This window comes from Galeopterus variegatus, unplaced genomic scaffold (genome assembly GCF_000696425.1).
Source record: "Galeopterus variegatus unplaced genomic scaffold, G_variegatus-3.0.2 Scaffold4801, whole genome shotgun sequence".
Classification (NCBI taxonomy): Eukaryota; Metazoa; Chordata; class Mammalia; order Dermoptera; family Cynocephalidae; genus Galeopterus; species Galeopterus variegatus.
The window spans coordinates 63,430-91,129 of record NW_007730912.1 but is presented as its reverse complement, the minus strand read 5'-3'; the positions used below and the strand labels follow the sequence as shown (position 1 = coordinate 91,129).

The 27,700-nt window shown below is 34.8% G+C and overlaps 2 protein-coding genes across 9 annotated transcripts in view; one reads left to right on the top strand and one right to left on the bottom strand.

The window, feature by feature from the left end:
• FAM208A (family with sequence similarity 208, member A) overlaps window positions 1-6,882 on the top strand; it is a 63,294-nt gene extending 56,412 nt beyond the window's left edge. For 3 of the 7 annotated variants that reach the window (XM_008588394.1, XM_008588395.1, XM_008588393.1), the window contains 6 exons: window positions 1,262-1,384; window positions 2,151-2,310; window positions 2,765-2,873; window positions 4,290-4,468; window positions 4,674-4,838; window positions 5,706-6,356. In XM_008588394.1, the coding sequence (XP_008586616.1) occupies window positions 1,262-1,384; window positions 2,151-2,310; window positions 2,765-2,873; window positions 4,290-4,468; window positions 4,674-4,838; window positions 5,706-6,238 (1,269 nt within the window). In that variant the 3' untranslated portion in view covers window positions 6,239-6,356. Of the gene's footprint in view, window positions 1-1,261; window positions 1,385-2,150; window positions 2,311-2,764; window positions 2,874-4,289; window positions 4,469-4,673; window positions 4,839-5,428 lie in introns of all 7 variants that reach the window. The other 4 variants (XM_008588399.1, XM_008588398.1, XM_008588397.1 and 1 more) reach the window with 2 other exon arrangements.
• Window positions 6,883-7,515: 633 nt separating this feature from the next.
• Window positions 7,516-27,700, bottom strand: part of CCDC66 (coiled-coil domain containing 66) — a 41,571-nt gene continuing 21,386 nt past the window's right edge. For both annotated transcript variants that reach the window (XM_008588392.1, XM_008588391.1), the window contains 11 exons: window positions 18,286-18,417; window positions 17,648-17,898; window positions 17,364-17,448; window positions 16,151-16,312; window positions 14,612-14,756; window positions 13,958-14,098; window positions 10,848-11,338; window positions 10,519-10,559; window positions 9,337-9,596; window positions 8,939-9,063; window positions 7,516-7,773 (listed from right to left, as the gene is read on the bottom strand). In XM_008588392.1, coding sequence (XP_008586614.1) covers window positions 7,687-7,773; window positions 8,939-9,063; window positions 9,337-9,596; window positions 10,519-10,559; window positions 10,848-11,338; window positions 13,958-14,098; window positions 14,612-14,756; window positions 16,151-16,312; window positions 17,364-17,448; window positions 17,648-17,898; window positions 18,286-18,417 — 1,920 coding nt within the window. In that variant the 3' untranslated portion in view covers window positions 7,516-7,686. The remainder of the gene's footprint in view (window positions 7,774-8,938; window positions 9,064-9,336; window positions 9,597-10,518; window positions 10,560-10,847; window positions 11,339-13,957; window positions 14,099-14,611; window positions 14,757-16,150; window positions 16,313-17,363; window positions 17,449-17,647; window positions 17,899-18,285; window positions 18,418-27,700) is intronic.

Genomic DNA, 27,700 nt, shown 5'->3' with positions numbered 1-27,700 from the left:
GGTGCTTTTAATTACTGGCAATAAAACAAATCATATTTCTTTTATTATTTATATAGAATAAAAGACTACTTTTTGTTTTGCAAATTTGATAGGAAAATACATTGGAACTTTAATTCTTTTAATCAATATTCTTTGGAAAATTTCTAGCAAAAATGTTAAACAGTAGAGTAGAAGTCTAACTGGAGTCAAACTGATTTGTTGTTAATATGAATTAAACTCTCTTATCTAAAATGAACTTGCATGTAAAGCTTCTTAATGTAAAAAGACAGACCAAAAATAGTCAGTGGGCCTGTCAGACAGTAATTTACCTTTTCATCAACTCTGTAGACTGGTCTGAGATCTGTCCAGAAGCTTCAGAGCTTAGAGCAAAAGTGAAGATTCTGCTTTAGTTTAGGGCTACACAAAAAGGTCCTCTTTGGGTGTGATATTCAGGCTGCTCTTGGAAGAACAGTGGACTGGTTGTCAGGCAAGCTGGATTTTGATTATGGCTATGTGACTAGCTGTGCTGACCTAGAGAAAATTAATCTCCTATACTTGTGAAATGAGGAACATGACCTCTAGGATCGAATAGTTTGCTTCAGGGGTTAGGATTTCATTAGCAAGTAAAGAGCAAAGGGGAACTCTACATGGCCAGTTACCTGTGTCTTGTGAAAGGTACTATATTACCAGCATGGAGGTTGTGCTAATAGATGGGAGAGTCTACTTTGCTTGAAGATATAGACTTGACAGAAATGGCTAATTAGTATGTGAATGCCATTGTATACTGAATCTCTATATGAATGCTTTTTGAGCTGTTGTGATTTAAATGAGCTACAGTGGTTGTAAAAGTGTTTTGCAGTTATCCAGTAATATTGCTGCAAATAACCAAGGGCATGCTTAAGACAGGAAAGGAAAGGAAAATGGGAGCAAGGAAGTGGTTAATGATTGGGCTCTGGGTTCCCCATAACAACTACTGAAGCTGGATTAAGAACCTGGGCTAATCCATTGTTTTTATGGTTCTTTCTGTTACCCCATACTGTCGTTTACTTGTGATTGCATAGCATTGTAACATTTTGACTGTGTGATTGGTGAACCTCTGACCTTTAGATTCCTCTTCTGTAAGAGTAGATTTGATGATCTTTGAGGTCTCTTAGAGTATAACTTCATTGTTAATAGCATTCTAGTAGTAGTAAAACTTATCAGTTTATCTTGCATTTCTGGTGTAAATTCATGTTTGCAAAAAAAGCTTTTTAATATTGATTTAGTTGTTTTTCTTTAACAGGAATATCTTATCAAATTAGGCAATACAGAGTGTCATCCAGAACAGTTTTTGGAAAGAAGATCAAAATTAGATAAACTATTGATTATTATTCAAAATGAAGACATTGCAGGTTTCATTCACAAGGTAGACCATTAATTAAGTCAAATTCACTACTTATTTTGGTTTTTAAAAACTCCTTTATTTTTAAATTTACTGTCTGAGACTAAAGCTTTTGTTTTTAAAATAAGCTTTAAAGGAGATAAAACACGGACCCTTCTTCCATGAATCAGCTTGTGAGATTCAAGTTTATACCTCTGCAGAATTTTAAATTGCTACACATCACAGATTTTCCCTATCACTCAAGTAGTCAAGGCTAATGAAAGTACTGAATTCCAGCAGACCACTGGGTCTGCTGCCTCTCTTCATATTCTTATCTTCATTTGTATGTCCCAGGCAAAACCTATTTGTGCCCCCTCTTCTTTCTCAAACCATCCCCTTTTCTCTTGGATTTGGAAGTACCCCAACAAGTTTTATGAGCCTACCTCAAGTATTACTGCTTTTTGAGGCCTTTCCTGACTGTTCTAGCATGTAGGCTCTTGTCCTCATCTGAATTCTATATACTCACAGGTTCCAGACAGGTTAACATTTGTCCATTTTGTGTGTTCAGGTGTACTGTAAACTGCTTTTCCTTGGTGTTCACGATAGGTCCCAGTGCATAAATGTTAGTTTATATACTGGGAAATAATGTTGGGAATATTATTTTTGTGTGTGGCTTTCCAGAGGTAGTGCACTAATATAGATGAGCCATAGTGCATTTTGTCAGACTTTTCTTGTAGGTTACTTCACACTTGAGTCTTATTTCACCCCCTTATCCATCCTTATTTCTATTTTTATTTTGGCATTTAAATAGGTACCTGGCTTGGTGACTTTGAAAAAACTCTCCTGCGTTAGTTTTGCTGGTGTTGATAGCCTGGATGATGTTAAAAATCATACATACAATGAATTATTTGTATCTGGAGGTTTTATTGTGTCTGACGAATCAATTCTAAATCCAGACTTGGTGACAATTGGTAAGATTTACACTTTCTTTTGAGGATGTAATTTGTTTTTTTTTAGATTTTTAGTGAAAAACTATAACAACACGTGACTCATACTTTTTAATGTATTATACATCTATTCTGCCGTTTATAGATAACACATTTCAATCTTCCTGAGTTTTATTACCTCAAATTTATTTCCATTCTTTTAAGTGTGGTATAAAGCAAGGCTTGCTGCACCTGCTACACTTGGATCACTTCTGGTATTGTTATTGTCATCAACATGATCTTCATTTTTAGTGTAAATGTTATGCTCTTAGAGCTTTAAGGATATATAGATTTCTGTCTCTCAGAGGGGGATAAAAGAGTGAAAATGGTACATAGGAAAATAAGTGTTTCTACATAACATGACAAGCATTTCTTACATAATTCACTTGTGGAGTGACTTATTTATTGAATTAAAATCGAACTTCATTATCTCTAACAGAGAACCTTAAAAATTTTTTGACATTCCTTGAGGAACTTAGTACTCCAGAAGGAAAATGGCAATGGAAAGTCCACTGTAAGTTTCAGAAAAAACTAAAGGAACAGGGCAGGTAAGACTTGGAAAATAACTTTATGATGCTTGTTGATTTTAACATTGTTCTCACAAAATTTCTTTTCCCAGATTATGGATGCTGCTTAGTTTTCACAGATGTCCATAGTCAACTATAAGGGATTCTAGATACTGAATTAATTTATCCTTTTTAGGAGGAAGTGGTATTCATGTTTAGATAGATATTTGGTGAAGTTCTAGTTATATGTATAGGTGCAATTGATTTAATCTTTGCCACTTGTGGGTTTAGAATAATAATCAAAATGGAATGACCATTCTTTTATTTTTTTACTGAACTGTATGTGCCAAATGGATCAGACCCTCTCCCAGTTCATACTTCGGTAGCTAATAAAGTCACACATACTTGGACAAGGAATAATCTTGATCTGGTAGAGGGATTTGTGATTAGGACATTTATATATATATATAGATAGATAGATAGATAGATACATATACGTATGTATTTTATAAAAAATTATATATAAATATACGCACATATACGTGTGTATATGTATCGAGTGTTTATACATATATGTACACACATACCCACACTTATGATTTTTAATATGGCTGGAAGTCACTTCTCAAAGTGTGATCCTTGGAGTGCTAGTCACTTGAAATGTTCCACAAATGATTATGGTAATCAGATGAGTTGGGATACTATATTCTACTAGTAGAGAGTCCGTAAAGTGTATACATTAAAGGATCTGAGAAACTCTAAGAATTCTGTTGTACATTGTGTCAGTGTTTCCTAAACTTAGACCACAGAACTCATTCCTTATAATACCTATTGATATTCCGTGGTACACTCTTCAGGAAATTCAGGCTTGAATAATTTAAGTGTTTAGCTTTTTGTAGCAATTCATTTTTAAAATTTGTTCATCTTCAAAGCCTGTGAAGTAGGCAGAGGGCAAGTTTTATATTTATATAACAATACTGAGACCCGAGGTGTAACTTGCCCAAAGTTATTGGTACCCTCATCTTTCTGACAGCAACCAGTAATGTCTACCACTTGTTGCCTTGTGTCTTGCAGTATATAGAAAGCACTTAGAGCCATGTATTGTGTTATTTTTAGGAGGATTTATAATTTTTGCCCTTTCATATCCTTCATTAAAGTTTGAAATTAGTAAAACTAAAGATAACTGTAATTTATTAAGTAGAATGGTTGAGATTTTAGCCTAAACCGAACTGCTGGCCCTCAAGCCTTGTGCCAAAAAACCCCTAGACTTAGATGTAGGTTGCACAATTCCTGCTCTCCCTCTCTCTGAAGAAGCACCCTTGCATCAGGCAATAACCAAAGCAGAGCAGTTGTCATTAGTTGCTTCAATTGAGAAATTATGGTTTTAATCTAAGGCAAAATTTTCTATACTAAATTTTAGAAGTGTGCATCTAGATAATGATCTGCTTAATTTCACAGATTGAATGCTAAAGCTCTAAGCCTGCTGACACTTCTGAATATCTATCAGAAGAAACACCTGGTTGAAATTTTGTCATACCACAATTGTGATTCACAAACTCGAAACGCTCCAGAATTGGATTGCCTTATCAGACTTCAGGCTCAGAACATACAGCAGCGACACATAGTCTTTTTAACAGGTAAAGAGAGCACTCTTAAGCTTTCTACTGCGAAAATAGGAATGTGGATAAAAGGATTTTGTGGGGCTGTGTGATGGGTGTTGATTGTTCAGCTATGATTCTGGAAACGTGGAGGAAAAGATTTTGTGAGGGCTGGGGGCAGGCATCATCATTTGTCCATGTATTTTCAACTGTCTTATACATGAAACTTTGTTTTTTAATTTAGAGAAAAGCATAAAGGTGCTTTCCAGTTATACAGATAATGGAATAGTGGTTGCAACTGCTGAAGACTTTATGCAAAACTTTAAAAATCTCGTGGGCTATCACAACTCAGTCACAGAAGAAAACCTTCCGCTGCCTGGTGCTAATGAGAATCTTGAGTCGCAGTCAGGTAACTTTTCAGTAGCTTTCATTTTCTTTAAGGCAGACAGAAAAAGAGGAATGGTTTTGCTTTATCACATAATGAAATGCCTATTTCGAAACCACTGAAAACAGCCTTAGGGGAAGTATTTCAAGGCATTGGTTTATCATTCTGATACTTAGCATGCACAGGATCTGCTCATTTATTATACTGTAGTCATTACAGGTTATTAGAGTTACTTATAGACTATGCATACTATAGAGTAGCATTTTCTCTTTTAGGATATGTAAGCTTTATTGGCTGCTGTTGTCAGCAGAAAAAAGTAGGAAACCAGATATGAGGATTTAGTATTGGGCTCCTACATCTCCCAAGATGTATAAAGCAATTTAATTCCAAGATAGTAGGGATATCATAGACTTAGTCTTCTGTGAGATGGCCTCTGCTTTGGTTCCAGGTTTTATGTAAAATGAAAGATGTGTACTTACTTTTGTTTTTGATGAAAAGCAGCGATGATCGAACATTCAGTAGAACTAACCAGTTTAGTAATCCAGTGAAGCTAGATGTCAGAAATTTTATTTCATATTTGTCTTGTCAAATACTGAATTACCGTATAACTTTAGATGCTGTTTTGACATTAACCCCTTTGGAGCTGGGAGTTGGGATTTCCCAACATTAAACGTGAACACATTTCGCAGAAGCTTTTAGCATCGGAGTATCTGGACATTCACATCTAGTGTGAGTGTTGTGACTAAGTGAACTTGTGGCAGAAGACCAAGCTTTAAGGGATTGTGGACTTGCAGACCCTGACGCATTATATTGTGTGAGTAGTGTATAATTTTAAAACTTAAACAAATTGTGTATTTCAATAGAGGAGGACTTTTTGTTTTTTAAATGTAGCTCTTTTAGAAAACGATGAAAAGGATGAAGAGGATATGTCTCTGGATTCAGGGGATGAAATCTCACAAATAGAAGTATGCAGCAATTTTCCTTCAGAAATATTGGCGAAAGAGACCAAAGGATCACATGGAACAGATCAAAAAAAGAATTTTCAAATTGAGTTGCAGTTATCTTTTGACGTGCAAAAAAGTTTATTAGAAGATAAGACTTATCAAATTGATTCTGAAGAGAGAGCTTCTGTTGATATGGTATGCTCCGAAGGAGAGAACAGCAATTCAGCAGAACAAGATTCATATAGTAACTTTCAGGTCTATCACAGTCCATTAAATATGTCCCATCAGTTTAGTCATTTTAATGTTCTCACTCATCAGACATTTTTGGGGACACCATATGCACTTTCATCAAGTCAGTCTCAAGAAAATGAAAATTACCTTTTATCTGCTTATACTCAAAGCTTGGATAGAGATAAATCTCCATCTCCATTAAGTTGGGGAAAAAATGATTCTTCCAGGCCATTTTCAAAAGAGAAATAATTATAGTAACTTTTTTTTTTATAGGTTGCTTGTGGACTTTGTTTCTTAAAAGTGAATTAACAATTTATATTTCATTCTCTAAACAAGAGGTTTCTTGTCCTTTCTCAATGTTTTTTTTTTTTATAGGTTGCTTGTGGACTTTGTTTCTTAAAAGTGAATTAACAATTTATATTTCGTTCTCTAAACAAGAGGTTTCTTGTCCTTTCTCAATGTTTTTTTTTTTTTTCTTATTTAAATCATGATGGCCTGTAACAGTTGAAGCATCTGAAAATTGAAATAAATATATATATATATTTTTAACATATTGTACTTGGATTATCTCATATTGGCACTTTTAAGTTTTAAGTTTGTGTGTCACCTGTACCTGGGCTTCAAATGAAGCCTGCTTTTTATGTAAAATTAGTTGTTTGGAGAAAGATGGTAAACAGCAGTGGCTTTACTTTTCTTCCTCTAATGTCAGATGATACAAACAACTACTTTTGCTGAAATGAATAATCAACTATTGTATTTACTTTGTTTTTGTATAGTGTTTTTACACAGGTATAAGCCAGTGATGTTAATATTTACAGAATTTTGGCTCAGTACCTCAAGATTTATCTAACAGTGCAGTTTCATTTACGTAAATAAACTATACATAGGACTTACTATCAAGCAGCATTATTTTTTATTCTCAGGTAGCCTGTCACTAAAATCTTGGTCAACTTTTTGAGTGTATTTGATAATTATAATTTTCAGTGCTTATGTGATTCTTTGTTAAACAAAATTCAATTTCATATTTCAAAAGATAGGCAAGGCATTGAATAATTTGGAACAAACTAATTGGTAGTCTTACAAAAATGGATGTTTTTGAACTGTCTTAATTAGTATTACCATGTTAAGCGCTTTAGTGCTATGCTAGAAACTTTTGAAGGTCACAGATTCCAAGCCTTATTGGTAATAACTGTGTCTCCATTACTAATGCAAGCTTGTAAATATTTTTGAAAATTGCAGTTTCTACAGTGAATGTCATAAAAATAGGATTCAGAGAAAAGAAAAATTTAATAGGGGCCAAAATTGAATTTGGATTATTTTAGTAAAAATTAGTCTAGATGGGTTAAGTAGTCAAATAGGCCTTTGACACCTCAAAAGGACATTCTATAGAACATAATGCATGAGTTGGTATTTAGATTTGTAAGTTACATAAAAAGTGTGAAAACATTGTTAACAGGTCAGGAACCTCTTAAGGTAAGTAGAAATGTGTTTTCTAGGACTTTAATACCCAAACTGACAGAAAAAAATTTTTTTACTAAGCTTTTACAAAAGTGTTTTATTGTATATTAAAAAAAATAGAATTTTACTATATAAAGTACAAGTTTTTTAATGAGCATTAAAAAAAATCTAGGTTATCTGAAAAATGCATTTCATAATCTGGAAGACACAAATCAAATGTGAAGGACTGGTTTCTACATTTAAAACGAAGAACTAAAATTCTCTTCTTGATTTGCAGCTAAAGGCATGAGATTAGTTTCCAACTCCTTTTGCTTCTGGAGAAGGCCCTGAAATCACATCGATATGTTAGTAAGGTGTACAGTAAACTTGCAAATTATTCCTATGTTATATGGCCATATCTAAGCTTTATCTTTGTCCTACTGGATTTTTAGCACTCAAAACTTTTTTTCAGTAATTCTTGCACTAAACTTTCTCATTTTGGTATTATGTAGCTATTATATATTTGTAAGATTATATTTTTAGCATAAAAACCAACAGCAATCGGGTCTCTCAAACTATGAGGCTAAGAATCGTCCCTTTCCCCTCTCCCCAAGTACTCTTAAAATGGTGGAGACACACTGAAGGAATCTCCCTTACTATCCAGTGTTTACCTTGACTTGTGCTAACCTTAGTGGCTATGATACGAGGGCCCTGCTGAAATAAGACTGGGCCTTATATTGATGGGTGAATGCATACATAATATTCCTCTTGCCCTCCATTTGTCACTTTAAAGGAAAATTTATGTAAAATCTTAACTGAAGCTAGCATTAAAAACCTAAAGGATACTTTCTTAGTAACCCTGTGTTAGCTTGTATTTAAATGGGCAAAGGGGAAAAAAACAAAGAAGGGTAAAGGTGGGGATTTTTCTAGCTCTTTCTAGAAATGGAAAGCGGGTAAGTAAGTAACACCTGGAGGGGCATTGGTAAATGTCTGGATGTGGAAAAGGGCACAGCCTATTTTTCCCTATTTAATAAGACAGCAAGAAAATGAGAAGTTATAATAATTGGTTTGAGAAATAGTAGTCTGGTGAGTAAGCTGATACATATAATTTCATACTGGATAATAGTCTTTGGGACAGACATCAATATTCTGTTCTAACACTGCCAACAAATTTTGAAGAAGTGTGAGCCACAGTGCTAAGAATTTATTAAAGCATAATTGTGTATTTTTTGTCTTTGGTTTTAGGGTCTTATCATGTTTTACTGTTCAATGTATGCATTTTTTTATTCAATAAAATTGTCTTAATATTAGAGCTGTCTCATGATTTTAAATGGAAAGATACAGTATCAAAGATGGCAATGTGAAAACAAATCCAAAGCAAGTCCTGTTTTACTTCCAATCAAGATTGTTCCTATATGTTAATCTTATAAACTGGGATGATCAACGAGGCACTTAAAACACTTAGCACACATAAAGAACAGTCACATCTATATTACCTGAAAAAGCTCATACCTGTCTCAGTTCTGACAGTCCCTTAAGGATTGCTTGCTGTCGATCCCTGTTTTTGACCAAGTTAGGATTAAGAAGTGGATCCCTGACATGGCCAGAGTCAAACAGCTGTCTTTCTTGGTCATAGTCTGAAGCCAGATGAAATTGACAAAAGTCACATACATTTCTAGAAATATGGTACCGCTCTATGCTACAGTATTCTCAGGATTCACTAATAAATTTATATCCTAAGTAAAGCACCAAGCAAAATGTTCAGTAAAAACTTTAATAATTGACTCTTGAAAGAGATTCTTTCCATTGCTCCTGGGGCAAACCTTGTAGGACATTTTCTAGAATGCTGATGTTAGGATTGGGTGTTCACACTGATTTTCAGTTTTTACAGGCAGAATACGTATACTTACCCTGTGAATTTTGGTACGGAGGGTCTTGGCTTGAAGGCTTAGACAATGGTGCATCTGGATCAAAGCAGTAGATCTCATTTGTTCGGACATAGGGAATAAAATGGGGTGGTTCAGAAATCCCACGTGATGATTCTGTTTGACTATCTCCTGAGATCAGATTCTGTCTTTCACAGTTACTGTTTTTTAGTGGTAAATGTAATGTATTTGTCTGAGTTTGTTGAGTACTGTTTTTCACTGCTGGAACTGGTGATGACTGAGACCTAATTTTTTTTTTTTAAAAAAAAGCACAATTACAGATTAAGAAGGTTTAATACAAAATTGTGTATTTTAAATTAACCACATCTACTCTTTAATCACATTTCAATTATAAATGTACCTGTAACACCTGGAATATTTTATGTAGAAGCCTGAGTTCTATACCTTTTCATAAAACAGGGCATCAGAATGGGATTAAATTGAGTTTTTACTAGCTCGTTCACACAGACACACAATAAAAATTCCAACAGTTTTAAATCTCCCACTAATTAACTGAAATTAACAGTCTTTTGTCAGTCATTTCTTCCCTCCTACCTCAATCCAAGCAGAATGCCCTGTTTAAAACACCTGGAAAATCCAAACTGCTTCACTAAGTCTGTAGATAATAGAAAATGTCACTCACATTCCTGCCTAGACCCAGTCCAACTTGAGCCTTAAAGCTCTAGCTAAAATGCCAACCTATCACTTAACTTCTATCCCTCACCTGAAAGTTATACCCTATTACAGGTTACCCTATTACAGGTTGAGTATCCCTAATCCCTTATCTGAAATGGTTGGGACCAGAAGTGTTTCAGATTTTGGAATATTTGCATGTACACAATGAGATATCTTGGGGATCGGACCCAAGTCTGAACACAAAATTCATGTATGTTTCATATACACCTTATACAAATAGCCTGAAAGTAATTTTATACAGTATTTTAAATAATTTTGTGCATAAGACACATGAGGTCAGGTGTGGAATTTTCCAGTTGTCATGTTGACGCTCAGAACATTTCAGATTTTCACATTAGGGATGCTCAACCTGTACTGTCTTCATTTACTCGTGCCTCATCTCGACTAGATTTTGAGCAGATGTTTTGTTCCTCTTTTGTCTCACACAGAAAGCACTAAGTAGCTATGGAACTAATCTAACATTTAACGTACCTTTCCTTGCTGAATGACTTAATTTTCAGAGGCTCTTCTTCCTAAAAGATGGGTAGATAAATGCAGAAAAGAGTGTATAGGATTTCCACATGTCCCCACAAATACTTTTAGTTGAAATAATCTTGAGGATAACAACTGAATAACATACTGGATAACAGACTAGAGACATTTAGTATTTTTCCAGGGTGAAACCAATCCAATAATTCCTGATCTCCTAAAGTGTCTACTGTCTGTATGGACTATAAACAAGGGTTTTGAATGGGTGTTTTGAATCTGGAAACATCAATACATGCTTTTATAATAATTTTTTTAAGACAGAAGAGCTTTACCTTTTTGGCTAGATGCCATCTGAAATTTGACTCCATTTCTTGATGAAATGAATGAGCTTCTGGTGAAGTGCCTCTATTCTGAGAGAGGTGTCCAGGATTATTTCTTTCAACCAAATGAAGCAGTTCCATTTGCCTTCTTACTTTTTTTTCTTCTCTTTGTTTTTGAAGCTGTTTAGGGTACTTTTCTGATGCTGGGATATACCTCTTGAGTGGCTTATTTATATTCCAATCAGGCCTTTTAGGACATTTCTTCGTGTGTTTTGTCTGTTTCTCTGTTCTTGTGATCTGATTATACTGGTCATTATACCAATCACTTTCTTTTTCCAAGTTGGCTCTTTTATCCTGACTTAGTTCTTGCTTGTTTTTCATACTGTTAAACTGTCCATTAAATTCTGCTGAAATCTCAGGAGATGAAGAGTTTATAATTTCCCTCTCTATTACTGATCCACAGTGTGATTCTGCACTGGTAAATATTCCTGTATTTAAGTCATCTTTAAAAAAAAGTTTCAAGTGATTCATTTTTTAAAAAATTGTAGCAAAATATATATAGTAACAAAACTTACTTTTCCCAAAGACATTGTTTCCAAGACGTTTTTTAATTTTCAAAACAAACTCTATACCCATTAAAGCACGCCTCCCCATCTCCTCCCCACTGCCACGGGCATCACCATTCTACTCTGTTTCTATGAATTGACTATCCTCCATACTGCATATAAGTGGAATCATTTAATATTTGTCTTTTTGTGACTGGCTTACTCACTTAGCATAATGTCCTCAAGGTTCATCCATGTTGTGGCATATGTCAAAATTCCCTTACTTTTTTTAGTTATGAACAATATTCCATTATATGTATATATCACATTTTGTATTTATCCATTCATCTGTCCATTGACTCTTGGGTTGCTTCCATCTTTTGGCCGTTGTAAACAATGCTGCTGTGAACACAGGTGTCTAAATATCTTTGAGATCTTACTGTCAGTTCTTTTGGGTATATACCCAGAAGTGGAATTGCTGAATCATATGGTTATTCTATTTTAAATTTTTTGAGGAACTACCATACTGTTTTCTATAGCAGCTGCACCATTTTTCATTCCTATCAACAGCACACAAGGGTTCCAATATCTAAAACCTCCATTTCAGTGGCACCAAGCATACCCACAATGCCACACAGACACTAACACCATTCACTTTATATGATGGGGCTAATTTGGTGTATTGAAGTAGAATCAAAAATTAATTTGCAGAAAATAGTGCTATGTTAGGAGAATGATTTCCTTAAGACATTTTGGGTTTGAGGCTATCCAACTCGTGAGGCTTGGGAAATATCTCATATTATGTCCAGCTAAATTAGTTTTTGTCACTTAAATTACCAAAGGATCCTCAAGGACCACAAACACTGACAGGAGGGTCCACTGGTAACTAGTATAAAAAGTGTAAGGTGAAAAGATTAGAAGTTTTAAAAATAAAAATAAAAAAGATTTCTGAGACAGGTAGAGGGCTGAAGGGACTCATAATAAGCGTGGAGACCTATGATAATGATACCCAACACAACACGGACATTACATCTATTTAAAAAATTTAAAACCAGCACATGAAAAGATGCTTAGTATCATCAGTCACTGAGGAAATGCCAATCAAAACCACATAAGATACAACTTCACTATCACTAGAAGAACAAGTTTTGGCAAAATATAGAGAAATCAGAACCCTCATACGTTGCTGGTGGGAATGTAAAATAGTACAGTTACTTTGAAGAACAATTTGGTTATTTCTCAATGCTAAACATAAGAGTTAACCATATGACTCAGCAATTCTGTCTACCAAGAAAACTGAAAACATGTCCACATAAACACTTCTACATTAAAGTTCATAACAACCAAAAAGCAGAAATAACCCAATCCAAATGTTCATTAACTCATGAATGAATAAATGGTAGGTCCATACAATGGAATATTACTCAGTGATAAAAAGAAATGAAGTATTTATACATGCTACAACATGCATGAATCTTAAAATATGCTAGGTGAAAGAAGAAAGACAAAAGGCCATGATATGATTATAATGATATGAAATGTCCAGAGCAAGCAAATACTCAGAAACAGAAGGTTAACTGGAGTAGAGAAGAGAAAAAGAAAGTGGCTGCTGATGGGTGCGGGGTTTCTTTTTAGACTGATGAAAATGTTCTAAAATTGACTGTGATGGTTACACAGCTCTGAATATACTAAAAAAATACACTGAACTGTACCCTTTAGAAGTGTAAATCTTACGGTATGTGACTTGCATCTCAAGAAAACCTCAAATTTCTTTAATTTTTTTAATATATATTTTTAAATTGAAACATGGTGGTTGTACATATTTATGGGGTACAGAATTATATTTTAATACATGTATACAATGTATAATGATCAAATCAGAGTAGTTAGCAAATTCATCACTGCAAAAATTTATTGTTTCTTTGTGATGAGAACATTTGAGCTCCTATCCTCTAGCTATTTGAGAACATACAATAAATTGTTAATTATAGATGCCTAGCACTACTGTGTAACACTAGAACTATCTAGCTGTAATTTGGTGCTCATTAACCAACCTCTCACTATCCCTCCCTTCCCTCTCTCCCCTTTCCATCCTCTAGTAACCACAATTCTACTCTTTGCTTTGAGAAGTTCAACTTATTTTTAGCTCCCACATATGAGTGAGAGTATGCAGTATGTATCTTTCTATGTCTGACTTATTTCATTTAATGTCATCCAGGCTCATCCATGTTGCCACAAATGACAGAATTTCATTCTTTTTTAATGGCCAAGTAGTAGTTTATTGTGTATATACACTGTATTTTCTTTACCCAATCATCTGTCAATGGACATGGGGGTGGAAATATCTCTTTGGTATGCTGACTTCCATTCCGTTAGATAAATACCCAGCAGTGGGACTGCTCAATCATATATGGTAGTTCTATTTTTAGTTTTTTGAGGAAACCTCATACAGTTTCCCATAATAGCTGTACTAATTTACATTCCCACGAATAGCATATAATTTTGAACTTAAGTCTAATTGCTTTAATTGTGACTTTCATTAAATTTTAAATCACATTACAATTTCTACATAAATACCTGTTTGCACACCAGTATCCTTCTTGGGAGAAGACGCAGAATTGGTACATGTATTCATTTTAACACTGACTTCATCAGAGTTATGTCCTGAATTTGAAATGTTGTTAGCAGATGCATTATATTCTACTTGTATTGTATCAACTGGCAACAAGAAATAAATTATTTGATAAAATGACACTTAAGGAAACAAAAAAAATGACAGTTAATAGAAACTATGTATAGCAGCAACTAAATACAAGACTATAAGACTTTAATCAATCAGAATGAATACTGCAATGAAAATGTAGAAGGGCTAGTCTAAATTTTCTTACAAAAAGTTACTTGCATTCTTATCCCTTACTGAATTTAGGGAAACTGAATAATAATTATTTTCTTTATAAAAATGGGTATACGATTACCTATGTTAAAGGATTACTGTGAACAACATATAATTTATATGAAAAGATACCAACAAAAAGTGTTACATTATTTAGTTCTACTTTTAAGGCAATTTCCCAAATAAAATAGGCACTGCTGTTTGTAAAGTTAGATTAGTTTAAGGTCTGAAATTTTAAAAAAAATTTTTGGTTACGTGTATCAATGGTATTAAAATAGGATATTATTTAAAGTCTTATTCAAAAAATATTATAAATAAAATTCTGATTAAGCACTTACCACCAAGATTTTTAATCAATCTAGAAGTATCATGTCCCTTTTGAGCCAATTCTCTGATTCTCTGTTCTTGTTTCAGTCTGTGAGCCAGTTCCTGGGCTCTCTGCATTGTCTGAAATAGCTCATTTGTCTTGAGAGTCATCATTTCCTGTAAATATTGATGTGTACAAAGTTATCAAATATAATTATGAAGTGCATACAAGGGATCTTCAAAAAGTTCATGGAAAGGTTTGTATTATCTTTTAATTCTATTTTTCTATGAACTTTTTGAAGTACCGTTGTACAAACTTGCCTATTTTCTCAGTAAATATTTTCTAAACTTTTATGTGTCAGGCACTGGTGTAGATACTAGAGGTAGAAGAATCAACAGGGCAAATTTCCTGCCCTTTTGGAGCTTACGTTTTAACATTTTTAATACAGATACATTAAATCATAAATGTAAGAACTCTTTTTACCCATTTTAAGTTCATACTAATAGTTTTCAGTTTTTAAAACTGATGGTCAATTCCACCACGATTATATTAAGATTGGTTTCCTGCCCTTTTGGAGCTTACGTTTTAACATTTTTAATACAGATACATTAAATCATAAATATAAGAACTCTTTTTACCCATTTTAAGTTCATACTAATAGTTTTCAGTTTTTAAAACTGATGGTCAATTCCACCACGATTATATTAAGATTGAAAATAGATGTTAAAAGGTAAAACACAAGGTTTATGTCCAACTCTTGCAGTTGAAGCAAATTATACTTTGACTTTCTTGCATACATGGTTATCAGAAGGTGTAGCTGGCTTATCCTATTCAACTCAATGAAATCAGAACCCAGACCACGTGTCCCTTTACCAGCTATTTTTCTAGTGAAGGTCGCCAAAGAAAAGACAAAAAATGCAGACAGTCTCTGCTCTACTCTTTAAACCCTTAAATTTTGGCAACTGAACGTCACTGTATGATTTGCTCTTTGTCAGATCAGTTCAAAGATGGCACTTGACACCACCATACCTATCTTGTCTGCACCATTTAATATAAGAATTATGCTAGCCTTTTTAAAAAGGCTATTATTTAGCACAGAGGAAATCTCTAAGTCACAAACTATATCATTCCCTGCCAGTCACTCTGCAGATACATGCTGCTGTTCAAAAGTGGATGACAGAAAGGCCAATCATTTCTCTTAACATACCTAGAATAATTATAATCATCATTGCTTAGAAATTAAGCATAGTTATCCCTAGCATCTGGGAGTAGATCAAAATCAAATACATGGGTAACACTTGCTTTGTGCTTTTCACCTTGACCTCCTCATTAGCAGAAAGAAAAAGTCAAAGCAATACATACAGCACGTGTAAACTATACCATGTGATATATAATAAAAGCTTAAGCATTTCCCTTACTTTCCTGACTTTTTTAATGCAAAGTTTTAATGTTTCTACATATAGCTTTGTAATTTCAATATATATGCAAATGTTCAACTTCTGGTTATTTTTCCTTTAAAAGTATATCCATTTTTATTCTAAAATGTTAAAGTTAGAATATAAGTACCTACTTCCTTTTGTTTTTGCTTAAGTATGTCTCCTTCATACTGTTTCTGCATCTCTTCCCGCTCCCGTGCTAAGCGATGCTCCTCTTCTTGTTCCTCCTTCTTTCTTTGCTCTGCTTCTAGTTGCTTCTTCCTCCGCTTCTCTTCTACCTGAGCAGTGATGGCTTTCTAATCATAAACAATCACATAAATCACTGTCACAAATAAAAATCCATAAGGCATTTGTTTGATGACTCTAGAATAAAATGTTTTGTCAGTATACAGAAAGTATTATATAGATGAGTAAGGTTAAATTGTAAAATTTCCAATATGGTTCTCCCATCTCCCACTTGTCCAGTCAAGTTCTGTATGCTTTTTCTTCAACCCCAGAAGGGCTGTTAGCAGAACTTATAAGAAACAACTGAAGAAATAAATTTCTGTGCTTAGCATAGTGCCTGGTAAGTAGCAGATGCTCTATAAATGTCTGCTCACTGAACTGAATTAATAGTAACATTAACTATTCCGAATTCTTCATATATCAAAGGTTTTAAAGAATTATTCAGACATTTAAGTCCCTTTAGTGGTGGACTAAAATTGTGAGAGTTTTAATCTTAGCCTCCTTTCTTTTATTATCTGCTAGATTTCTTAATCATAATTCTGCTTCAATTCCCTAAGAACTAATTCTCATCCTGAATAGAATTCAGGATAAATTGATAAGAAAATATCCAATACTAACCTAAGACAGTACAAATTCATATACACAATTTATATAGTAAAGACCTTTTCTATTGGAAGGCAGGGGGCTGTAATACAAGCTGAACATCCCTAATCCGAAAATTTAAAATCCCAAATGCTCCAAAATCTAAAACTTTTTGAGCATTGCCGACACGATGCTCAAAGGAAATGCTCATTGAAGCATTTCAGATTTCAGATTTTCATATTAGGGATGCTGAACCAGTAAGTATAATGTAAATATTCCAAAATGTGAAATCCAATACACTTCTGGTTCCAAGCATTTCAGGTAAGGAATGCTCAACCTGTATGAGTTACTGGTTCTCAGTATAAGCATAATTCTAACATTGTAATGCCAGTTGGGATAGGGACTGGATTCATCAGAGGATTGGACAGGACCACTCCTGCTGTAAGTTTATACTGGAATTTTAATTTCCATTTACCTGGGTATATGTTAGCCATGACTATCACTTATTAAGGCAAAGAACAATGTTTTACAGTGGAATACCTGATGTTCTAACTGTTTTTGTCGCCGTCTGTCTCGTTCCTCAATCTGAGCTGGGTCCAAGAGAGCAGTCATAGAGCGGAGAAAGCTGGCAAGATACATACATTAGCTAATCAAAAGCCCCAAAACAGCAGGTTCAACAAGCTAAATCATTTTTGCTTGGGATAAATCCACTAATATTTCTATGCCAAAGAACAATACCAAACCTGAAACCAATTAGACAAAACAATCCTACTAAAGCACACAGACTTTCTTCAAAATCAATAAATACTTAAGAATGAACTTACTTAGTTTTTTGACTGTTTGCTATAGCCACATCCCTAACAGGTTTTGCTATGTGCTCTTCCTCTGAAGGTTCTACATGGCTTCCAGTCGTAGGTATATAAACACTGCTGTTATCAGTCAGCTCTTGAGTGTCAGGAGAGATATAGAAGTACCCTGCTTGTTTGGGTGCTGACTGAGAGGACAGTTGAGACCGAGAATCAGGATAACTCTTTAACGAATCAAAATGCATTGCCCATCTGTCATGTTCTTCACCCTAGTCATGACAAATAAGAATTTCTGAGAATTTTTCCAATTATTCTCACATAAAATCCTAAATGACACTTGAACATGGTTTCTAAAACTAAGAGTAGAATAAATATAATAAAAATTAACAAAATTGTATTTTGCTTTGAGTCCTTATATATTTAGATAACTAGCTTGGAAAACATGAGAAATTCAAAGAATTCTAAAAAATTAGTTGAAAGAAGCTATGCAAAATCACAATAAATGTATTCAATAAAAAAAGGTTCACATGGGCAAATGTGGAATAATTTGAATACTCAGGTCTTGTCAAGCAGTTTAAGAATACTTGTAAGTTTACATGACTGAAGACTGAAATTATTATTTTTTCCCTTTATAGCCATAAAACCTCATAAGTTACCTTTGAATATATAATTTTTTCCTCTATTTTTCTTTGCCGGTCATCTTCTATTTGCTTATTCAAGTCTTCAATCCATTTTCTCTGCTGTTCTTGTTTCATAGCACTGAAAGGGTGCTCCAGCGATACTGCTTCCTAAACAGTCATCAAAACCATCTAAAATTCAGTTCTCCTCTTCTAACCGTTTTATATTTGCACATCTTACCAAAGTAATTTATACACATTTAATCCAGTAAGGCACTTAACCTATAAGAGGAGCAATAACTTCAAACAAAGAATCTGACTATATAAGAATTAAGTAGATATATTCTGATTCTCAGAATCATACTTTAAACATATACTAGCAGGGTGATATCAGATATCTAAGTGTAAGGAAAGGAGATTTTCTAATGGAAAATAGAAAGTTCTTTCTCCAAAATAATTATGAGATTTTCAGAATCCCAATGCAGTCTCATTTACACGTTGGAAGAGTTGATAATTAATTTAAAATACATGAATATTGATTTACATTTGGCTTGGGTTTACAACAAATACAGCCTTTGGACCAAGAACGAGGAGGATGTAGGAGGCTATACAGAGGCTTTCCCTATTGAATCATAATGTCTCTCTGGAGGATACTCTTCTTTTCTGGTTCTGCTCCTGCAGTCCTATCACAACTATAATGTTTGCATAAGAAAAATATACTGTGAACAGGACAAGTCCTTGAATCTTAAGGAAAATAAATAAAAAAACCAGCATAGTTTGTCACTTAAGGGGCTCACAAAAGCCCCAAAACAGCAGGTTCAACAAGCTAAATGGTTAGCTCAATCAGTAGAGTATGGTACTGATAACACCAAGCTCAAGGGATCCCTGGTACCAGCCGGCTGCCAAAAATAAAAAAGATAAAATTTGTTGCTTCATGAGAGTTTAGTGTGCTCTAACTTTAAAAAGAAAAGAATATGTTCTACTCAAATTGTCCTGAAATGCAACAGCCAAACAACAGACATTTTATTACATGAAATAGCTGCTGGACACAATTAAGAAAAATGGTTTGATGAATACTAAAATGGCAATATACCTCATAATGTTACTTTCTGCCCTTGCTTTTACCAGAAACAATGGCAAGGCTTATAGTTTACGACCTAGTGCTTTGATCAAAGGAGGTATTTATACAAAAAGGAAAAATCCTACAGGTACTCCTTCATATTCTAAACAGATAAAAACCTTCATATTTATTTAAGCCTAAAAGAAAAACCTCAGAAGGAGCATTATCTGCAGGTAAATGATTTAACACTTTTTCTACCTGTAGAAATGTTATTTTAGAGGTCAAAATGGGAAAAGAGAACCAAGCGTGTAAATGGATGAGCTGGATTTCTGAATTTCTTCTGAAATCCCTAGAAGAAATTCCCAACAGGCACTCTATCATCTTAGAATGCTGAAAATCTGTTGAAGAGTGATGTAACCAAACCTGGTTCCACATTTTTGTGTGGTGGTATCACAAATTATTCACATATTAGACATAGTCAAAATTACCCTTGAAAATTCCTAAAATCACTCAAATTGTTTTTTATATATGTTTTATGTTTACAACCCTGTGGACAATCGACTAATTAGTTCAAAGTAACTGACCAGGCTTGAGGGACTGTGGTACAACACCTCCTGGCCTGGAGCTGGGATGGAGCTCTGCTAGGCAGAGAAGTATTTCTGCGGGCAGTGCTTCAGGATTTGTTTTGAGAAACAAGAACTGAGTTAATGGCCTATGACATGTCACATTCCTGTCATCTGCATTTATACCAGTACAGGCTTCAGCAGTTTTCTTTAGTGTGTTTCTTGTCCCAGTGAAGTTGGAATCCTATAATGTGTGGTTCCTATAAGACATTTGTTTTCATGTGTAAGAAAAAGACCAATTACTTTTATGGTATGTGGTAATCTTATTGATTAGTTCACTAAGATCTAATTAGCTCAATCAATTAAGTCTTTAATTTCTTACTCAAGGATGTCTTACAAAGCCACTACCACTCACTTGCTTGCAATCTGAATAATTCATTTCACTTCTGTCACTGACTGGGAAACCCTTTATTCTTATATTATTTTTCACAAGTTTCTTTTAATGTGCATTCACTCAAAGGGATGAAACTGGGGATACTAGGGTGGGGAGAAATGGTAGGTAGAACTGAATCCCTTTTGGTTTGCTGAGCATATTTAGTTGAAGCTGAGTTAGGCAGATGGGTATATAATACAAGACACATTAAGAAATAATTGTGTTCTGACCATCTTCTAGCACTCTCTCCTGTGAATTTTTCCATACAGTTAAGGAAAGAAGCCTCTTTTCCCAGGTTCAGACTTTTTCACTTTATCTCCCTATTACTGACCTGAAATTTTCCTTCCCCTACATAAAAACTCCTTTTCTAAATACCATTTTGAACCTATCCTCAAATGATAGCCTTGGGTGAAAACTCTTTCATAGGAACCCACTACATCCTTCCCCACAAACAGTTCTTTAGCTATCTTCAAGTTATTCTGTTAGGAAATGTTAGTCTCACTCCTAATGGCAGATGGTAAATCAGAACTGAAAATACAAGGCTTTTCATATGGCCCATTACAGATGCCTGCTTCCATTTCATTTAATTTTCCCCTTAAAGCAGTCTATAAAAATGCAGCTTTGGGAAAGCTCACAAGTGACCTTGCCACAGTCCAGAATAGCCCTTCTTGCCAGTTCATTATTCCTAGGTTGAGATGCCAACAGCCTCCTCACTGTAGACACACCATCCACCTGCCCACCTGTGTCCATCTGCCAGGCAGATAAGGCGTTCACGTGGATGGGTAAGGATCCAAGACACTGGGCTACAAAGAACAGGATCTTCTAAGAGGATGAGCAGCAAAACAAAGATCTGAAATTGCTTTTATTAAAATAAGTTACTTTGAACTTAAAAATTACTTTAAAACCCACTGGAATCAGAAGGATCATATAGGTTTAGCATATCATTCAAAATCCCAGTTTTTCACATGCTTATTTGCCATATATCCTTTTGAAGCCATGCCTATTCAAAATCTTTTGCCAATTTTTAAGAATTGGGTTTTCTGGGCTGAGCCTTTGGCGCACTTGGGAGAGTGTGGCGCTGGGAGCGCAGCAGCGCTCCCACCGTGGGTTTGGATCCTATATAGGGATGGCCGGTGCGCTCACTGGCTGAGCACGGTGTGGCCGGTCTCAAAAAGGACAAAAAAAAAAAAAAGAAAGTTCATGGAAAAATAGAATTAAAAAATAATATGACTCTTTCCATGAACTTTTTGAGGTAACCTCATACATGTTTCCAATTTTACTAATATCCACTCTGATCTGCTTCCTTTGAGTTTAATTCATGTTGTTCTTTCTCTAACTTCTTGAGATGAATACTTACATCAGTCTTTTCCAAGAGATACATTTAAGGCTATAAACTTCTCTTAGCACAGGAAATCTACATGTTTTGATATGTAATCTTTTCATTACCACTCAGTCCAAAATATTTTCTAATGGTGAATTTTTCTTTCACTGAGAAGTATATCACTTAAACATCAAACATTTGGAAATTTTCTAGTTACCACTTGTTACTGGTATCCAGCTTAATTCTACTGTGATAACATGTTCTGTGTAACTTGAACCTATGAAATTTGTTGAGACTTTTATGACACAGTAAGTTACTAATTTTCACTTATTCTAATATTTTGTTTTTAGAATCTCTGAGTTTTGTATATAAATGACACAATTACATTTTCATTTTTTCCTTTCTAATTCTTATGACTTTACATTTCTTTTCCTTATCTTGCTACACTGGCTAGAAACCACCAATATAAATAGAAATAATATGTGTGGGCATCTCATCTCTTTAATTTTAAATGGAATAGCTCTTACATTTCTCATTTAGGATGATGTTTCCTTTAGGATTTTTTTTTTTTTAAGTACTCAATTGGAAATTCCTTCTAATCATAATTTCCAAAGGCCTTTTTCTTGATGAACTGTTACTGAATTTTATCAAAAGCTTTTTCTCCATCTGTTGATCTGTTTTCTTTTTTATTGTGTTAAAATGGTACATTACCCTTGAAGATTTATTTTTTCAATCAAGAGAAACCACACTAATTGTTTTAGTGAAGATAATTTAAAATAAGTAATTGGTTATTTATTGAAAGATGAAAAGCATAAAAGAAAAAAGTATGGTAACACAAAGTCATAACTGCAGGAAGTAGCAACCATGCCATAGGCTAAGGAATATAGGAAAAGGGTTGGGGTTTGTTAGGGCATGGTGACTTTTACTAACCACTACTGGAAAAAACTAAAAAGAAGCCAGATGGAAAATCAGAGCAGTGGTTTAAATGTCACCCTATCCCCACTCCCCACTATGTGAGCATCACAAATTACAGAAGGGAGAGTTTGGAGCAGAACATTTGTGGATTTTAAAAATTTCCTCAACTATCTAGCATGAACCTATCTTAGTCATGATATATGACCTTTTCATGCATCACCGAATTTGCTAATAGTGTCATTAGGATTTTTGTGTATATATTCATGAATGAAACAAACCCAATTTTCCATTTTTTTTTTTTTTTTTTTTTGTCTTTTGTCTTTTTCCGTGTCCGGCAACGGATCGCAACCCTCAGTGTTGCCCCCGTACCGGACCGGGGACCGGCAACGGGATTGCAACCCTCGGCGTTGCTCCCGCACCTCGCTCAGCCAGTGAGCGGGAACCGGTCTGTATGTGGGATCCGAACCCTCGGCGGGAGCGCCGCTGCGCTCCCAAGCGGCGCACTCTCCAGTGCGCCACCGGGCCGGCCCCAATTTTCCATTTTTGCTATGTAATTTTCTGGACTAAATATCAAGTTATATTAGTTTTGTAGAATGAATTATGGGATTGTTCCCTTTTTATACTGCTTGGGAATCTGAATAATTTGGAATTTATTTCTTTAGAGTTTGGAGAAAGTTTGTCAGCAAAACCATTTGGGCATTTTGTTTCCCTTGTGTGAATATTTCTTTAACCAGAGCTACATTTTGATTTCTAAGTCAGTTCTTGTTATAGTTTTCCTGTAATTTATCCATTTCATCTAAGTTTTCAAAATTGCTAGCATATTTACTAATGGTTCAATCTCTACCTGCAATTATTCTATCTTCCTTCATAATTTTGTGTCATCTTTTCTTGATCAGTCTTGCCACAGATTTATTTTACTTTTTTCAAAAGAGGCAACTTTCAGCTTTGTATGTTATATATTTCGCTGACTGGTGCCCCTGTTTTCATTATTTATTTCTTCTAATTTAGGTTTATTCTATTGTTCTTTTTCTAATTTAAGATGGGCACCTAGCTCACTGATTTAAAGATTTTCTTGTTTTCTGACCAGAATTTCCCTTAAATCCTACTCTTTAACACCTCACGTTTTTGTGGGTGTGTCCATCATTCTGTTCCAAGTATTTGTAGTTTTCATTATCATTTTTTTCTTTAATTCTTGAATTATTTAGTAGTTTAATTTTTGATTTCCAAATATGCAATAGTTAAAAAACTTTTTGTTAGTAACTTCTGTTACTTCCTCTGTAGTTAGAAATCATTGTCCGCACAAGAGCTATTTAAAATTTAACTGGGTCTATCACTTCTCAGCCTTTTCGCTAAGATCAAGTGTAAAATTTAACTGAGTTAAATTAGTTAAATCAGCATCTGAGCCTAAACAGTATTACTTTTTGTACATATTCATGTGTGCTTGAAAAAAAATATTTTCTAATTGTTGGATACAGGATCCGATATATGTTATTTAGGACCAACTTGCTGTGTTCTATATCCTTGCTGATTTGTCTGTTGAAATCTCTCTTTAGATGGAGAACTTACAAATTCTCTGCATTTTTTTACAAGTTTCTTGATTCAAATAAACTCATTTATTTGAGTTTACCAATGTTTGCTTCATATGATTCTATCAGATGCACACATGTTAAAAATGGCTATAGCTCCTTGGTGCTCAATCTTCTACTAATATTTACAGCTCTCACCATCCCCAATAATGCTTCTTGTCTTTTTATTTTGGTTGGCATCTTTTTAATCCTTTTATTTTCAACCTTGCTGTGTCCCTATGCTTTAGGTGTGTCTTCTATTCTAGAAAATACTGAGATTTCTTTATCCCAATCTGCCAAATTTTTAAAATTTTGAGTTGTTAGTCTAGTTAGATTTATTGTATTTATTGACATACTTAAACCTATTTCTGTCATCTTAATTTTACATTCCAGTTTGTCCCACTGTATTTTTTAAGACTTAAAAAAAAAAAAATCTGGGGGCTGGCCTGTGGCTCACTCGGGAGAGTGTGGTGCTGATAACACCAAGGCCACAGGTTCAGATCCCTATATAGGGATGGCCGGTTAGCTCACTTGGGAGAGCTTGATGCTGACAACACCAAGTCAAGGGTTAAGATCCCCTTATCGGTCATCTTTTAAAAAATAAATAAAAAAAATAAAAAATAAAAATAAAATAAAATAAATCTTATATGTATACATCTCTCTCTCTCTATATCTTCTTCTTCTTTTTTTTGTCTTTTTTTTTGTCTTTTTTCGTGTCCAGCAACGGATCGCAACCCTCAGTGTCGTGCCTGTACCGGACCAGGACCGGCAATGGGATCGCAACCCTCGGCGTTGCGCCCGCACCTCGCTCAGCCAGTGAGCGGGAACTGGTCTGTATGTGGGATCCGAACCCTCGGCGGGAGCGCTGCCACACTCCCAAGCGGCGCACTGTAGCAGTGCGCCACCGGGCCGGCCCAATATATATCTTCTTCTAATAAGACAAGAACTTTAGTATGCATTCATATTCTTTGATCTTGCCAACCTCTGCCAACCTATTTATGTTGGTATTAACTTTTATATCTTAGTAATGGATATTATTTTCTCTTTTTTAGTTTTATCATTTTGTAAGAATAACAATCAACCCTACCAAGGTATGAGATCACTTTTCCCTTCAAAAATATCTTGTCTTACATTTTATTTAAACACTTATTCAAAATTGTTTTCAATGTGGGCCTTTTAATAAAAATCTTTACAGCACTTATATGCCTAAGGAAATTTTATCATCTCCTCTTATTTGAATGATAGTTTGGCTGGACAGAAAATTCTAGGTTTACGTTCTCTTCCATCAATACTTTGAACATAAAATTCCAAGTTATCTTGCATCCAAGTGTTGCTGATGAATATTCTGATGTTGAGCTGATTCTTGTTCTACATATATAGCCTGCTTTCTTTCTTTCTGTTGGCTTTTACAGTTTCTCTTTTTATAGTCTTATATTTCAGTTCATTATGTGTACATCGGGTTTTCCTTATTCTCTTTTGTGATGCTCTATGGGTCCTTTAAATCTGATGTCAGTCTTTTAATTCTGGGAAATGGATCTCAACTATTTTTCAAATATTTTCCTCTCTCCATTTTTTTCACTCTTGTTTGAGCTGCTCTTATCTATCTGAGTTCTTTTAATTTTCATTTTGCCTTAAACTTTTTCCCCCTATTTATCTGTCCTCTCCTTTTTCCTTTTAAGATATTTTTCTTTTTTTTTTTTTTTGTCCTTTTTGAGACTGGCCGCACCACGCTCAGCCAGTGAGCGCTGTGAGCGCACCGGTCATCCCTATGTAGGATCCGAACCCACGGCGGGAGTGCCGCCGCACTCCCAGCGCTGCACTCTCCCGAGTGAGCCACAGGCTCGACCCTTAAGATATTTTTCTAAATCTAGTTTTCATTACGGTATTAGTTCGTTTTTGTTGCTTATAACAAAGTACACTGAACTGGGTAATTTATAAAGAAAATGAAATGTATTGCTTACAGTTTCTGAGGCTGGGAAGTCCAAAGCCCATCTGGTGATGGCGACAGTGACTCAGGGGTCTCACATTGAAAGATGGTGGAAGCAGAAAGAGAGAGAAAGACAGACTCTCCTCTTCTTTTAAAGCCCTCAGAACCATGCCCCTGACCACCATTTTTAATCAATTCACTAGGGCATGGTCCTAGAATCCAATCATCTCTCCAAGGCTCCACCTTTCAATTACAACAGCAGGATTTCCCACCCTCCTGACAGTCGGAGTGGGTGCTAAGTGTCTAATACATAAAACTTGGGGAACACAATTCAAGCCTCAATGAGTTTTGGGGGGACATAATTCAATCCACTACAGTTCCCTAAATTATATCATTTCTAAATCTCATCTGTTTTATTTTTTACTTTAACTATTTTATGTTTCACACCTAAACTTTCTGCTTGGTTTTCTTAATGCTTTCTTATTCTTATTGGTAATACCTTTTTATACTTTCTATTACATTAATTACATTAATTAGCCTAATTCTATTACATAAATTAGGCTAAATTTATCAATTCATTTGTCCTAATGTTTTTGCTTCTGTTGGAATCTGATACCCTCTGCTATTTTTTCTTTGAAATAGTTGTGCTCTTCCAATGTTTTGTTATGTGACTGAGTTTATTTTTTTCCTGGCATTATCAACCACACTTGTCCGGCAATGAACAGCCAATAAACTAGGGATAGTGGAGAGCAGACTAGCTCAAAGGTGAAAAGTTCCAGGCATTAGTTAAACCATAATTACTCTCTACTTTTCAACACAACTCCTTAGGTCAGAGCATCAATCTCTGGAACACTCCTTAGTTTGTAATTGTATTTTACTATCCCTGTGAGTTTGGAGCAGAAGGGGTAGGGTAGTCTCCATAGAATTTTCCCAGTTCCTCACAAATAGATTCAAATAAGCAATGCCCTAGATTTTATTCTGGAGGACAGCCAGAACACTGATTTGAATTTTAAGAAATGTAGGGTAAGGCACTATTTATTTTAAGACAATGGCAGTGGAGGAAGAGGAAAAGCAGGTTAGCAAGAACAGAAATCCAACAATTCATTTCCTGTTTTATTTTCCCACAGTGATACTGGATTAACTTCTACTCCAAGCCACCTACCAACCCAACAGACCCCTCCCCTCAATTTTGTCAGTATCTTAGGGACTCATCTTGGGGAGAGATACCAGCAGTTCACGCTAGAAATCAATATCTTGATCATGAGATCTTAGTTTTTCTGAGTTTGTAAAACTTATCTGTTGTAAATTATTTTCTGCTTGACTTTTATTTTTGGTTATGTTTTTCTTAAACCAGTATAGCAAATTCTATAAATCCTCCACTGACATTTGAAAATGTGAACTGTATATTAATAAAATTATGACAGTTTATAGTATCCAAATCCTCTGATAATTCTCTGGTACAACTCTGCTTCTATTTCTCTCATTTATTTTTGACTCATGAATCACATAATTCAGAGAAATCATTATTTTTACATCTTTATTATTGAGTCTGTTTTTTATCAATATAAATTCTCCTTTTCTCTCTCTCTCTTTTTTTTTTTTTCCTTTTTGTCTTTTTTCGTGACCGGCAACGGATCGCAACCCTCAGTGTCGCGCCCGTACCGGACCAG